The sequence below is a fragment of the Xyrauchen texanus genome, chromosome 9 (genome assembly GCF_025860055.1).
Source record: "Xyrauchen texanus isolate HMW12.3.18 chromosome 9, RBS_HiC_50CHRs, whole genome shotgun sequence".
Classification (NCBI taxonomy): Eukaryota; Metazoa; Chordata; class Actinopteri; order Cypriniformes; family Catostomidae; genus Xyrauchen; species Xyrauchen texanus.
The window spans coordinates 45,153,391-45,170,405 of record NC_068284.1 but is presented as its reverse complement, the minus strand read 5'-3'; the positions used below and the strand labels follow the sequence as shown (position 1 = coordinate 45,170,405).

General features: G+C 38.9%; 1 protein-coding gene across 1 annotated transcript in view; it reads right to left on the bottom strand.

Annotated features, from left to right (window-relative positions):
• Positions 1-16,538, bottom strand: part of LOC127649348 (CUGBP Elav-like family member 5) — a 233,613-nt gene extending 217,075 nt beyond the window's left edge. The window contains exons 1-2 of the mRNA XM_052134402.1: positions 16,157-16,538; positions 2,660-2,742 (exon numbers count right to left, since the gene is read on the bottom strand). Of these exons, the coding sequence (XP_051990362.1) occupies positions 2,660-2,742; positions 16,157-16,538 (465 nt within the window). The remainder of the gene's footprint in view (positions 1-2,659; positions 2,743-16,156) is intronic.
• Between the last annotated feature and the right edge of the window lie 477 nt (positions 16,539-17,015).

Here is a 17,015-nt window from a genome sequence, read left to right as displayed (position 1 = left end):
GATATAAGAACTCAATAGGTCCTGGATGTTTTAGTTGAACCCTGCTGTTGTATAATGGACAGTCAGGGAGCAAGGCAAGCCTTAAGTCTTACAGGACAGTCTGATACTTACTGGATTAAAACAATTAAACAGTTATCAATTATACAGTTATACAAAATATCTGATCAGGCGTTCTCTTACTGTCTAAGTGGGCAGTTTTGGGCTGGAATAAGATACAAATTGGACCAGATTTACGTCAATGGATTCACCAAACCAAGAGCAGAATTACACTCAGTTGGCCAAAACAAGCCAGCGCCTGCTGTTTCCTGTTTCTAAACCAGTTTAGGTGTCACATGACTGATTGTTATTCCACTGACACCCCGTTTGCTCCTGAAATAGTCTCCCCAGCCTAAAATTACACTCTACTGCTCTCTTTACTGATGACCCCACTCCACACACACACATAAAAGTAGCTCATTGCTTTTTTAAGACACCAAGATCTATATTTGGGATCCATTCAGACAGGTTTTTGGTTACTCGCCTCTAATTGTCTAACAGTGAGGTGGACTAATTGAAAGAACTAGTCCCCACATAGGTTGCGATTTCATTGCAATGGGCATTCAATCTCTTAAACTCTCATTCTCCACAATATGAATCTGCCGGTAGACTGCTTTGTAACAGCAATTGTGAAGCTGCGTTCATGATTCAAGTCAGGGCATCAGTGCCACTTTGAACTCCACATGAAAAGCGCTTGAAGACATAAACGTCTCAGTCTGCGTTGTGGTGATAGTTAAGACCTGGAGTGCTTCTGTGGTAATTAACTAAAGCTGCAAAATACTATTTCTGTCACAAGTCCCATCTAGGCTTGTTTTTTACAATAGTTTTAAGAGCTCCTTTCTCCATCCTTTGATCACTGACACGGCTGCTGTGTGCGTGTTGTGGAGTGTCCGTCAGTGTAATGACTCGGGCGGACACGTCACAAACATTTCGCCCTTCTAACAAGTGTTTATGCTGGTTTATGCTGTATTAATGGTAAATGCATTAATCACGATTCAGAAAAAGTAATGCGTTAAACCTTTAAATTAATCACATGCATTAACGCATTAATTTTGACAGCTCTAATAGTGACATTATATAGTGACACCTGATAGACTGCTGGACATTGGACTTGGAGAACCGCGTTTGAAAACCAGTAAAGAACTCAAGCTAACACGTGAGACAGAAGCGTCACGAATTGATATGTTTGCTTCAGAAAATGTGCTTTTCATTTCGCTTCTGCATTTTAAAACATTATCGGTTAAGGTTAGGTGTCGGTTAAGGGTAAGGATGTCTTTTCGGACACTATTTGTAAGTTTAGTGTAAAGTTTTAAGTTAGGGAAGTATGTTTTGTTAAAATCTCCATCTAAAATTCACCTTAAAAACATTGTCTGATTAAAAGCTAATTTTTCCTGGTTTTGGCGCCCCCTACTGGACATTTTACTTGAAAAGTACAGCCAAATGTGTTATGAAGCACATCATTTCAGTTTTGCAAACATGTTGCAATACTCACGTCAATTTCATGAGACCAGGCTGTTATTTTCATGAGAAGAAATATATTTTCCCCTAAAGTAAACATAATAGTCATGATATACCAGTACTATTTATCATGGCATAGTGTAATACAGCATTTCTTTACTATAAAGGTTATTCTATATCAAATCAACCAAATTTCAGAAACTTCCTCAGCTGAAACTTTTCATGAAAAAAACATAAAACATTAAATGATGCTTGGACTTCTAATGATGCATTCCAGTCTGTCGCTTATTCTTAATAACGGTGTATTTTTGGAATCTCAAAAATTACGATTTTGACATCAAAAGATAATTAAAGATACATTTCTAGTTTCAACATTATTTGCACTTCAGACCTTTGTTTTGTTAGTCAAGTAAAACTAGCTTTATTCCATGTGACCCACATTTGGTTTTCGATTATTGAAAATGTGTTACATGTTTAAATGTACACATGGAGCCACATTTAGTGTCCCATATCTCTTGGATTTAACCATATAAGATAAAAAAATAAAATAAAAAACAATAATAATTCTGAACCAGAATCTAAAATAATATTAAGATACTGTACCTTTAATACTGCTGGATTTATAAGCAAAACAACACAAACAACACAAGAACTGTATTCTAGCTTTGCTACAGTTCAAAACGAACTGTGACCTAGACATGTTACTGAAAGGTTTTGTGAGATATTCTCAGCTGTGTGTGTATGTTTGCATAGGCTCTAAAAGTGCACATTATTTTTTACTATCATATATTTTTTCTGCATCTGTTTGTGAGCCAACAAGGTTAATGTTCGTAACCTTTACATAAATCTGCTGGTGCTCTGGTTCACAGCAGCTAACCTACAGCAGAGATCGACCCAATGGGAGTGTATGAATGTGCAGCCACATGTCTACCCGTGACAGTCGACCATGTGTACGTGTTTGCACGAGAGCCAAACAAACCCTATAGCATGCCTATAATTAACACACACACTGCATTTCCCTATAGATTCCATATCACTTAAACATACAGCTCCATACAAGACATATCTACATACTGTACATATAAGAAATCATTTTCAAAAAGCGATCTCAATTGTTTCACCTAGATAGCATTGACGAAATGGAGAGATTGAAAGTGACACATACCCCCGGTAGAGTCTTCTGTTCGTGCAATGCATTCTGGGCTTTGATGGCTGATTCTCGAGCACAGTAGGTAAGGAACGCACAGCCTAAAAAATAAATTACACAAGAATCAGATACAGAATTGCAAATGTACTCAAACACACACAAACACTGTATATACTCATTTATCACAAAGAGTGCCTGTTAAAGAAAAACAGCGTTATAAAACTATATTTTTATATTTCTGAAGAAAATGTCAGTGGTGCTATAGTGCTAGGATGTGGCTAGGGTTTTTTGTATGGTTGCTAGGAGGTTGCATACAGGTCCAAGTTATTCATTCTGGTCTCTAGATAAGGCTTGGGTCAGGATTGTTTCACTCATTTAATTGGTCAGTTTTAATGTCAAATTTGGTAAATGTGCAGTAAATACAATGTTGGGAACCGCAACCAATTCCATTTTTTAAATACCGGAACATCTGACTTTCATGACATTCAGTCCTGTTAATGGTTCTCGAATTTTCCATACAGCGCTATCATTGTAGTCTGAATCCAAAACGAATGACTCTAATAAGCCAGTTCTTTTAAATCTACATCAGAAAACACACAGCAAGACCAGTGCAGTCCGACTCCCGAATTAATAACTTTCACTAGCCGGTTCTTTTGGATCTACATTTTGAAACACACAACTCGTCCAGTGAAGTCTGATTCCCAAATTAATGACTCATGTGAGTCCCTACAGCATGAAACACACAGCGAGATCAGTGCAGTCTGATTCCCAAATGAAAGACTCTTATGAGCCGGTTCTTTAGAATCAATATCGTGAAACACACAGCACGACCAGTGTAGTCCGATTCCCAAATGAATGACTCTTATGAGCCGGTTCTTTAGAATCAATATCGTGAAACACACAGCACGACCAGTATAGTCCGATTCCCAAATGAATGACTCTTATGAGCCGGTTCTTTAGAATCAATATCGTGAAACACACAGCACGACCAGTATAGTCCGATTCCCAAATGAATGACTCTTATGAGCCGGTTCTTTAGAATCAATATCGTGAAACACACAGCACGACCAGTGTAGTCCGATTCCCAAATGAATGGCTCTTATGAGCCGGTTCTTTAGAATCAATATTGTGAAACACACAGCACGACCAGTGTAGTCCGATTCCCGAACTAATGACTCATGTGAGTCCCTACAGCATGAAACACACAGCGAGACCAGTGTAGTCCGATTCCCAAATGAAAGACTCTTATGAGCCGGTTCTTTAGAATCAACATCATGAAACTGACAGCATGACCAGTGTAGTCCGATTCCCAAACAAATGACTCTTATGAGCCGGTTCTTTAGAATCAATATCGTGAAACACACAGCACGACCAGTGTAGTCTGATTCCCAAATGAATGACTCTTATGAGCCGGTTCTTTAGAATCAACATCATGAAACTGACAGCATGACCAGTGTAGTCCGATTCCCAAATGAATGACTCTTATGAGCCGGTTCTTTAGAATCAATATCTTGAAACACACAGCATGACAAGTGTAGTCTGATTCCCAAATGAATGACTCTTATGAGCCGGTTCTTTAGAATCAATATCTTGAAACACACAGCATGACAAGTGTAGTCCGATTCCCAAATGAATGACTCTTATGAGCCGGTTCTTTAGAATCAATATCATGAAACACACAGAATGACAAGTGTAGTCCGATTCCCAAATGAATGACTCTTATGAGCCGGTTCTTTAGAATCAATATCATGAAACACACAGCGAGATCAGTGCAGTCTGATTCCCAAACGAAAGACTCTTATGAGCCGGTTCTTTAGAATCAATATCGTGAAACACACAGCACGACCAGTGTAGTCCGATTCCCAAATGAATGACTCTTATGAGCCGGTTCTTTAGAATCAATATCGTGAAACACACAGCACGACCAGTATAGTCCGATTCCCAAATGAATGGCTCTTATGAGCCGGTTCTTTAGAATCAATATTGTGAAACACACAGCACGACCAGTGTAGTCCGATTCCCGAACTAATGACTCATGTGAGTCCCTACAGCATGAAACACACAGCGAGACCAGTGCAGTCTGATTTCCAAATAAAAGACACTTATGAGCCGGTTCTTTAGAATCAACATCATGAAACTGACAGCATGACCAGTGTAGTCCGATTCCCAAATGAATGACTCTTATGAGCCGGTTCTTTAGAATCAATATCATGAAACACACAGAATGACAAGTGTAGTCCGATTCCCAAATGAATGACTCTTATGAGCCGGTTCTTTAGAATCAATATCATGAAACACACAGCACGACCAGTGTAGTCCGATTCCCAAACGAATGACTCTTATGAGCCGGTTCTTTAGAATCAATATCGTGAAACACACAGCACGACCAGTGTAGTCCGATTCCCAAACGAATGACTCTTATGAGCCGGTTCTTTAGAATCAATATCGTGAAACACACAGCACGACCAGTGTAGTCCGATTCCCAAATGAATGACTCTTATGAGCCGGTTCTTTAGAATCAATATCGTATCACACACCACGACCAGTGTAGTCCGATTCCCAAATGAATGACTCTAATGAGCCGGTTCTTTAGAATCAATATCATGAAACGCACAGCACGACCAGTGAGGTCCGATTCCCAAATGAATGACTCGTATGAGCCGGTTCTTTTTAGTATACAAAAAACACTCACTGTAAACATCAGTCGAAGCGGTTACTGAATTAATCTTACTGGCATGCAAGTTCTGACTTTCGTCATGTCCAACTCTAAATGAAATAAGAACTGCTAATATGTTATGTAAGTGGTAAGGCTTGTGAGACACAATCAGGCAGTGCAATTACTAACTGGCCGTTCATATGACAATTCTTCCTCAAAAGTACAAAAATAACTGTTCATGGATCTGGAATCATTAAGCGAATCGAACCGGAATTGTTAAATTGCTTACGATTCCCATCCCTAGCTAAATACATTTAACAATGTATGCATATTTAATTCATCTCACAAGTAACCACATAGTTAACAAAAACTAATTAATGCAAATTTTACACTAGGCATAGCCTCCAAATAAAACACACAAATATTCTGTCTCATCATTTTGCTCACATACACTTGCATACACACATCCACACACACCCCTCAGATGTTCTTGAGTGTTTGAGATGATTTTTATCATTTGGGAGCATTGTGGCATTGAAGTCAAACATCAAAGCTGTTTCTCACAGATTACACCCCTTCACTCGCTGTCATTTACATCATCTGTCTCTCTATCTCATATCTCTTTACTGGTGGCTGAGTCAGTAAAATCTGCCTTTGGCTTTAAAGTAAAATTCTCTCATCACTTACTCACCCTCATGTTGTTTTAAACCTACATGATTTTCTTTCTTTCTTTCTTTCTGACATGAAAAACAACATGAACATCATGATTTCCGGGGCCTGAGGGGCCCTTTGATCCAGTGTCACACACCTCACAGAGGTCACACTGATTTGAATAAAGGGTTCAGGGTCTTATTATTGATCAAGCTAATCAATCAAATCTCTTTCATTTCAGTGTGTTTCTGTCTAACACAGCAGGACGGAAATCATTTTCCTTCGTCACTGAGTTATGACCCAGGCGAAACTAGTGGTTCAGCTGCCCTGACCTTGTAACCTCAGCGTAACGCATCTGGTCCCAAAAGAGCCACTACCAATGATTAAAAATCACCTTGATCAGACATCAGTCACATCTGTCATTGCGATCACTTTCTAACTCTCTATGTTGAAGTGTGCAGCCAGTGACTGTTGGTGTAAACTGTGGTCTCAAGGTGTACTCACTAGACTTTAAAGGGATAGTTTACCTTAAAAGGAAAATTCTTTCAATGTAAAGTGAATGGTGATTGAAGCTTCCATTCAGCCATTTGTGTTCCATGTAATAAAGTTATACGGGTTTAGAAGAGGCTGAGAAAATGATGACAGAATGTTTATTTTTGGGTGAACTAGTCCTTTAGGCACACTAAATTACTTCAGAGCCTGTAACAAATATCAGAAAAGATTATAGTATATAATGCTTTTTAAAAATAAATTATAAATAAAAATGTATACATTCAAACTACAACACTAAAAACCATGCAGCTTCTAATGTTAGGAAGGTAGCTAGCTAACATTAGCTAGCAGCTGGTTAACGTATGCTAGCCTTCAAATTCCAAAGGGTCAGGGTGTGGCTGTTAGCTTCAGCAGTCAGCTTTCTTCTCTAGCTAACGTTAAGTATTAGCTAGATAACCCACGCTAGCCTACAAATTCCAAAGGGTCAGAGTTTAGCTAGTTAGCTTCGACAGTTAGTCCCTGTAAAAATGTTGGAATTTGGAACTAAGTGCAGTTAGCTAACTGTAGCTAACATTAGTTAGTAGCTAGATAACCTACGCTAGCCTGCAAAATCCAAAGGGGCACTGTTTGTCTAATTAGCTTCAGCAGTTAGTCTTGGTAACAATGTTTCTGGAACTAAGTGCATCTAGCTAATGCAGCTAACGTTAGTTAGTAGCTGGATAACATACACTAGCCTGCTAAATCAGCAGTTAGCCTCTGTAAAAAAAAAAAAAATCTGGAACTAAGTGCGGCTAGCTACTGTAGCTAAAGTTAGTTACTAGCTGGATAACCTACGCTAGCCTGCAAAATCCAAAGGGTCAAGGTTTGGCTAGTTAGCTTCAGCAGTTAGCCTCTGTAAAAAAAAATCTGGAACTAAGTGCAGCTAGCTACTGTAGCTGAAGTTAGTTACTAGCTGGATAACCTACGCTAGCCTGCAAAATCCAAAGGGTCAAGGTTTGGCTAGTTAGCTTCAGCAGTTAGCCTCTGTAAAACAAATCTAGAACTAAGTGCAGCTAGCTACTTTAGCTAAAGTTAGTTACTAGCTGGATAACCTACGCTAGCCAGCAAAATCCAAAGGGTCAAGGTTTGGCTAAGTAACTTCAGCAGAAACCCAGCTAACAGGGAACATTCTCAGAATATTTCATAAAGTTCACTAAAAGTTATGAACAAACATTTATGCAGTAACGGTAATAGAATGTTTTATCCAACTTTTTCTGTTGTTTATTACATTAGCATGAAAACGCTATTCACATAAACGTTACTAAATTTAAAAAAAAGTGTTAAAAATTAGGCCTATAGGCCAACATGGTTACTTGTTCAGATAACATAATTTCTGTTTCGGTTAAGTAAACTAACGGCACATTTTCAATGCACTGATATCAAATAATACATTTGTTTATTTAATTTTTAATGAATTGTTTTCTGTTCAGATCAGAAGGAACCTTCAGAGAAAAACATTTTTCAAATCCTAATGGTAACGTTAGGAAAATGTTCTTAGAACATAAGTTGTTGGCTGGGAAAGCAATGTAAAAAACATGTTTATAGAAGAGTGCAGCTAGCTAGCTAATATTATTAGCAAGCTAACCTGCCCTAGCTTGCACAATCCAAGGGGGTCAGAGTTTTTGGCTGGTTAGCTTCAGCAGTAAGTCCCTGTAAAACAACGTTTCTGGAGTGCACATGAGCAAAGATGGCCACATACAGGGTTTTTTTACTGTTATTTTGTAATTATTATTTTGGCCGCAAACAGGTTGCGCACTTCCAGGGCTCATACATGCCATGCACCAGCTGATCAGCTGGTTTTGAGATTAGTTTTAATTTAATTAAAACCATGTTAAGTCTTCCATTTCTTTCTGTCCAGCCTTTGTCTTTCAAATACATCTCCGTATCAGCATTTCCAGAAAATTAGGACATGAATAAATTTATACTATTCCGTATTATACAGTATTGCATTTCCCATTGGAGACATTTTAAAAGATCAGAAGGAGAAAAAAATATCAAAGGAATATTAATGCAGTTTGGAACGATCTGGAACAGTCCAACCTGTTTGATTTCTTGTCCATTGTTCTGACAACATTTTCACAGGCCAAGTATAATTGGTTTGTAATGCCGTTGCCGTTATAGGAGCAGTAGTCTAGCATAACCTGTAAACCTTAATTAATCCAGTCACATTCAAATGGAGCCAAATCAACCCTCTGAGTAAAGAAATGAGTCAAGAGTGCACAGACCACCTCATGTAGAACTAATCACACACAAACACATAGGAATTGTCGTTAAACTGGTTGTAAAATGCCATTTATTTGAATGTAATTTATGACTGTTGCTTAAAAAATTGAACAATACAATTCAACACTGACAAGATCTTGTGTAAAAGTCAAAACAGATTATGCAAAATCAATTGTCTTTTATGTAAACAAAACTAAGTACATTGACAACATAGCACAACATTTAATAAAAGAAAACAACATTTTGACCTATGCACCAGGGACTTACATGCAGGCCTAATTTAAGATAGAGACAGACAATTGGATTCAGGGTGTGTTATTCCATGCATGTTGTATCTGTGTTGGATCAAGCTTGGATCAATACAGAATTCTGGCAGCAGAAAATGATATTTATCTCCTTATCATTTTCCATTAAAATCCCCTTTCGATAACACATTTCATCAGAGGCTGGTGATGGGAGGAGGTGAGGAAGGAAGAAAAGAAAGAGAGAACGAAAATATGGGGCAACAGGGAGGGAGTGAAAAAAAAAAAGAAGGTTTTTGTAGCCCCATAAAAATGATGTTATCTCCTCCGTTTCGCCCCAAACGCTCCAAAACCAGGCCGCAGTGGATTTTGGGCTATAAATTATATTAAAATCTCTCTATTGTACTCATTTAATTTTCTCTCCTAAAATACATTTCGGCCCAATAAACACACAGAGCCAGAAGCCAAGAGTTTTTGGACACCCTAATATATTGCCACAGAGATTATTTCTAAATGTAATGACACTATGGGCAATTATGCATGTGTATTTATAACTACACACGTCCCTGTCTTCATTATGTCAAAATGGCGAAAGCCTTAAGAAGCTTTAGGACTCTTAATCGACAAATTAAGAGAGTCTTTCTAAACAATGTGCTAGAAATTTGAACATAAGAAATATTGTGTTTGCAACCTATTTCATTTACATAGTCTGACTCTAATGCAGTTCCTGAGTTATACTGGACTTGAAATAATTTAAAACCGGATTTTAAACAAAAACGTTAAGCGGGACTCGATTATTTTCGACATAAAATGATTGTATCATGAAGTACACATTCCGGGTTCTTTGCACATGTTTCCCGTTTCAAACAAAACCAATATTCCTTATAACATATTTCATATTCTGACAACACGATGCTAAACTCACTCACTTCTCTCTTTATGCCATCATTCAGCGCAGTTGTTAGTTTGAGTAACAAGCGTTTACGCACCTTTACAGGCATATATTGGCATCTCTGATTAAACATGTGCGTGTGAGCATGGGTCAAAAGGAAACATGTAATACACCCAGTGTGTGATGATTAATATTTACTGATGCTGCTGTTTGTCTAAACGATGCACACGCATACACACACCCACACATCTCTGCTCTGTTTCAAAGCCTATTGAGCTGCTTTGATATCTGTCTGCATAGGCAGCTTATAAGGCAGCATCTTAACTACAATTCTGAACTCTCTCTTCATTGATAATAACTCCACACACTATCGAACTAACAATTGATTCCAATAGAGCTCAACAGTCTGGTTCCGGAAGTAAAGATCCCGTTAATTTGAGTAGATTTGAGCAATATCTTATTAGCCATGGAAAAACAGACCTACAGTGAGGTTATTAATGCTTCTGTTGAAGCCATATGTCAAAATGTTTTGTGGAATTTCTGGTAAAGAACTACATTACCCATGATCCTGAACAGAAACTATCCACCAATCAGAAAATTGCGGCTAACAAAGCGCGCTAAGAGCTCTGCAGCGACCGCCCACTTCCATGACGCACTGTCAATGATGCAGTCGAGTCTCCCATCATGCTCAAACTACTACTACATTTCTATGCATATGAGCATTTCGAAATAGATGTAATTTATATTGTACAACTTATAATCAACAACTTTACATCAATAGCTTTGTATTTCGCCATCGTTTTTAATTCAGTTGCATCATTCGCAATGCATTCATGGGACTGTAGGTCATTTCCTCATGAAAGACTTTAAGTACACAGTCTTGTACCTTTGTCTGATTTTTAAATCGTTTTTTGCTTCATATCAAAGTTTGTAATGTTACGTTGCGCCTCTGTGCTGGTTGGTTTGGTTCGTGGCTTAGAACTCCTTTTGAAGCTTATTCGTTTTTTTAACAAAGCCATTGCAATGATGATTTCCACTGATTTCCCTTCTCTCGCACTCGTAAACAATGTTTCATAGCAAATAGTTTACTGTCAATGTAAATGATAATCTAACAGCACTGTACTAATAACACCCCACTGAGACAGCAGTCAACAGTATGTGTGTGTGTGTGTCAAGCCTCCTACGCTGATTCATCCTCCCTCTCTCACCCTCCTATGGGCATAACCCATTATTCATTTGTGCAGAGCATGTGTGTGTGTGTGTGTGTGAGCATGTGTGTGTGTGTGTGTGTGTGTGAGCATGTGTGTGTGAGCATGTGTGAGCATGTGTGTGTGAGCATGTGTGTGTGTGTGTGTGTGTGTGTGTGTGTGTGTGTGTGAGCATGTGTGTGTGTGTGTGTGTGTGTGTGTGTGTGAGCATGTGTGTGTGTGTGTGTGTGTGTGTGTGTGTGTGAGCATGTGTGTGTGTGTGTGTGTGAGCATGTGTGTGTGTGTGTGTGTGTGAGCATGTGTGTGTGTGTGTGTGTGTGTGAGCATGTGTGTGTGTGTGTGAGCATGTGTGTGTGAGCATGTGTGTGTGTGTGTGTGTGAGCATGTGTGTGTGTGTGTGTGTGTGTGAGCATGTGTGTGTGTGTGAGCATGTGTGTGTGTGAGCATGTGTGTGTGTGTGAGCATGTGTGTGCCTCTAAGCGTGACAGAAAAAGGGAATATTTCGAGCAAACGAAAGGGAGGAGGCAAACAGAGAAGTAGGTTGATTTAAATGGGTTTTCAAGTTCTTTTAAGGGAATAGTTCATTTAAAAATGAAATGTGCGCGATTATGTATTAATCCTCATGTCGTTCCAAAACTGTATGACTTTCTTTCTTGCGTGAAACACAAAAATATAGGCAGAATGTCCAAGCTGTCTTTGTTCCATACAACTAAAGGGGGGTATGATTTACAGTCATGATCCGAAGAGGACAAAAAAGCCCCATAACAATCCACAATAATAAACATGCGTGCAATATAATAGTTTGTCCTGTTAGGAGCTTTACAGCTGTGGTCACTATGAACTGTTGTTGTATGCACAAGAGCTGCGTGAAGAAAAAAATACAAAATAAAAATCTGGTTTTGTGTTCCACCAAAAAAATACATATATAAATAAAAGAACAGTATACGGGTTTGAAACGACATGAGGGTGAGTAAATACTGACAGAATTTTCATTTTTGAATGTGAATTATGAAATAATCTTTTGGATGAATTACATTTCTTAGCCTATAAATTCAATGATTCTAGCACACTTAGACTTGAGTACAAACCTCCAAGTGATTGGGTATGCATATATGACATGTATGAAATCTCTGTAGCATTGCTATCAGCTTTAATTAGAGATTAAGTCAGTCAAGTAAGGTGACCTGGCTGAAACTAAAGAGAAATTGAGGAATATGGGATGCATGCTTTCAAAGCAAAATCAACAATGAGATCTCTTTCTAGATTTCTAGGTTCTTTCTACTGGACTGCAATGAAATGTAATGGAGAGTAAATTAAGACTTCTGCTCAAGTCTCCAGAGAAAATCTCAACAATGTCTTAAACTGTGCTACCATTTGCCAAAATAGCAAATCTAAAGTCTAATCAGCATGAACTACATCATTTATCATTCAATTCTCCCAAGACCAAAATACCTTGGCTGTGCCATTCACGTAGACTCTCTTAGCAATTTATAAGGAACACCGTGGTTCTAATAAAGTGCCCAATGTGGTCTTCTGCTGATGTAGTTCTTATTTTAGTACCAACTGTTTCTTTGTCTTGAATAATTACTTGAGAACTTAACCCTTGTGCGACCTTCGGGATATGTTTGTCGTTTTCATTTTTGTTTTTTTCGATTATTTTCTGTTGTGTTAATGCCAACAGCAAAAATTAAGGTGGTTATTTTTGGGGAATTTTGACAATTCAACATCAGTTCCTATAATACATCTATGATACACTCAGGACCTTCAGGATAAATATTTCCCCATTGAAACCCATTAAAACTGCTATATTTGATTCCAGCGCCATTAAAGCATAAAATCATGAATTCTATGATATGATGCATTCATTCCGGAGCCCAGGCTTCAAAATGTATTTATTTGTATATTTTCCACCAGATGGCGCCAGTTTTCTCATTTTTAGCCTATGGAGCAAATACATTCTTTTTTCCTATTTTCTGTTTGCTGTATTATTGAGCACTTCAGGCTAATTAAATAAATGATGCAGCTACAATTGTGTGGGTGTGTTGCTATGGATGTCAGAGTGTGTTTTGTGTGTGTTTTGCGCATGCGCATTGTGCAACATCCATTCGTTTGTTATGTGAAAACCGCATAGGCGCTGTACAGGAAACAGAAATTATTCGTTCACCTCTTGAGTCATTTGCTCCAAGTCGTTGGTTCTTTTGTCACATGACACTGTATATACGCTATACGTATATGGCTTGTCACATGACGAACAACTCAGACCAGATGACGCAGGAGGTGAACTAATCATTTCTGTTTCCTGCGTGTGTGCATAGCATATACGGCTGTCAAGTGACAAAATAATGAATGACTCAGACAAGAAGTACCACAGGTGAACTAATCTTTCTGTTAATAATAATATATCGTAATTTGTCCTTGGCTGCATAATAATATTTTCCTTATTGGGACTATAATCAAAGTTTCCGTAAGTAGACTTGTTGGGGAGGTTTGGCTATTGAAAATGTAACATTTTAATTTAATTCTGCTCAAAATAAAGATTCTTTCATTTACGCTGAACGAGTCTCAAAAATTCTAATCAGTAAAATGATCTGATCTTCCCATCACTAGAGAGAGCAGGGAGATTTGAGAGTGCGCAGGAAATCTGCATGCGGGCGCAGAGATTTGCGCTTGCGGAACCGGTACATGGCATGACATGCATGTGATCTCAAGCCATAAAAGGGCAGAATGCAAAAGATAACGGTCGTAACGAGACTTCTCCTCCAAGTCAGAATGCACCCAATGCTCGAGTCCAAGTCCAAGTCCGAGACGAGTCATGAGTCATCAATACATGCCGAGCCGGACTTGAGTCCGAGTCCTGGACTCGAGTAATACAACACTGGGTGGACCGATAGTGGATTTTGCTAAGGTGTTGGAATAAGCTAAAATGTTTAAAAAATTCTTAGATGTGTAAAAATGTTCTTCCACACTAGGACAGGTAAAGACATAGAGGCTACAAGAGTCCAAAATGAACAAAATTCAAGATTTGGTGCATAACAAAGGACTTTTAACTATAAACAGGCCTGAAAAACACTTCATTCGTGACTTTTCTTTTGAAATGATGGAGAATTGGCTCAGTTAGAATGCTCTATATTTAAGTATTTACCACATATATCTTTTAAAGTCTATATTCACCAGATGGAGAATTTTATATATCACCACGTGACTTTTTAAAAACAATTATTGTTCACAAGGAAGTCGGAGACACGATGTACAGTACAATATGTGCTGAGGGGCACATTTCTATATAGTCGCATTTTTCTTTGCATGTTCTCGCTTCAATTTAGAGCACTTGATTATCTGATCAAATTAACAAAATATGCATTGAAGCGAGGATAAACATATGGATGAATATTGTTAATGATGAAAGATTTAGATCCAACCAATCCCCATGAGGTGTCAGTGATTGTTTTTATTTCACTTCGAGAGGCTGTGGTTATACTGTAAGAATAAAAAAACTAAAACATAAAAAAAATACAAAAATTACCGACAACTATCGGCATGGATTTGGCCAATAACCGATAGTTCCATAAAGCAACTATCGGCACCGATGAATCGGTAAAAACCACAATATCGGTCTACGTCTTGTCTCAACATGTCAAAATGCCTCAGACTGTGCTTAGATTTGCCAAGATAACAATGTCAATAGTAAGAAATCTCAATCTGAACTTATACACATACGTTTCAAATCTCTACACTCAACAACTGACTCATTTGCGTCTATTTTTGTTTCTTTCAGGAACTGTAGGATAAACAACTGAAACAAACAACTTGAAACTTATCTGAGGCTTCAGATGTATAAAAATGCAACATCTGAGCATTAAAATGTTCTTCTGGGTCTGTCTTTGTTTGGAAACGCCATTATGTGCATCCACGTCACACCACTATGAACTTCCTAAACCATAAAGTCATTGTCCAATGGTACACAAATGTGGATAAGACTTTGTAAAATAATGCATGCATTCTCAAATCAAATGCTCAAAAACAAGAGAACTTGGAATCTTTTGGCTTTGTGCATTGTGGTTTTGCATTTTCTTTGAATGCATACATGAATGCATAATATGAGGTATTTTGCATTGCCTGAGAGACACCAAATGCTCCAGTGTTTCAATGTTTCATATCATAGAGTGAAGAGGTGCGTATGTCCCGCTCTGGGAGCTCTTAATATGCATCATCTGCGCGCGGCGCGCGACGCGGGGCTGCCCTACTTCTGCGAGCAAGCACACAAATATACAAGACCATACACAAGTGGGATTGACCACAATGCATCCAGCATCAATTGTATTGCCATAACATGCCATATTACAGTCATCAATCAATATCAAAGAGGGTTGAATGACATCTGACAGCATGCATTGTTAGAGATGAGTTGCAATATTTTGTGAGGGAGCACGAAGAGGGCATGCACACTCTAATGTTTACAATATATGCTAAGTAAACAGTTGCAAACATTGTTGTTCTTTCTACTCCATGTCTTATAAAGCATATAAGGGTTAACCAAATGCACTAATGTTAAATGCATGCAACAGTGTATTGCATGAGAAACAGACAGCATCAAGTTTGAGTGACATCTGACAAATTGAAAATCAGTTGCAATAAAGATGTTCCGACGACACTCTGCATGACAGAACATGCTGGATGTTTATATTTTAAATGAACAATAAAGAATATCCTAAGCAGCACATGTTTTTCTATTTTCTACACCACATATTTGAATGAATACTATGGTTAACTAGATGCACAGGGTGAACACAAACACGAAAACAGTGCGTAAGTGTATATAGCATGAGAAACAACAGACCATTACTCTACAAGCGCGAGAATATAATTTCATTCGCATCTTCACACTGACTGTGTTCCCATATTGTGGAAGGGAGCACAATGAGTTGAAATATAAGGATAGGAATAAGCAGACTATACACTGTGCGTTAAGAATAAATGCATGCGCAATAGCAGACATTAAATAATGTGCATGATCAAATGTGTATCCCATTTCTTCTAACGCACACTATAAAGGTTAACCAGGTGGCATGCATGTGTCCAAAGCACTAAACACCCATTAAAGCGGATGATTACCTTTGTGCATGCCGGTATAGCGGTCCTTAAGGACAGTCAATTCGTGGATCTTTCCAAACTGTTCGAAAAGAGGTTTGAGGTCCTTCTCCTCCAAATTGCGTGGGATCTGTCCTATGAAGAGCTTGATGGCATCCTGGTCTTTCATGGTGCCGTTGTCGGAGTGGATGGAGTGGATGGAGTGGATGTGCTCCGTGCCGTTCATGGGCTTGGGGAAGGCGGTGTGCGCGTACTGGGGCTGGTGCGGGATCAGGAGCAGTGGTGCCGCTGCCTGGCTCGGTACCGCCCCAGGTCCAGTAGTGAGGAGCAGGCTGGCGTGGGCAGGCTGAGGATGCTGCTGCTGCTGCTGCTGTCTTCTCTCTTCAGTCTGGGTGAATCTAGCCATTCTGCGCGCAGCTGAGAGAGCGATAATAATAATAACATACACACACGCACGCACACGCGCTGGGGAGAGAGTAAGCACTCAGCTGAACACGCGACGCTTACTTTCTATTCGACACATGTCACGCTCGCGCCACCCGCACCTGACGAGAGGAGGAGATGAGAGAGTGGAACGCGGTCACGAATCATATGCACTGACCTGTAGCGTCACCTGCCGACGCTTAGTGTGAACTGCACTAGACAGACAGACAGACATGAGATAGACAGATTATTTTTTCCTGGGATGTTCACAACACAGTCACTAGACTTTACTGAATGCTATATTCTGAGATGTGGGTTGGCGCTGTTTTGGCGTCACGAGGGGGACCTACACAATATTAGGCAGGTGGCTTTAATGTTGTGGCAGGTAGCTTTAATGTTGTGTCCATATGGGTGACGCACTGGGGTAAAACACATACAGTATATATAATTATTATTATGC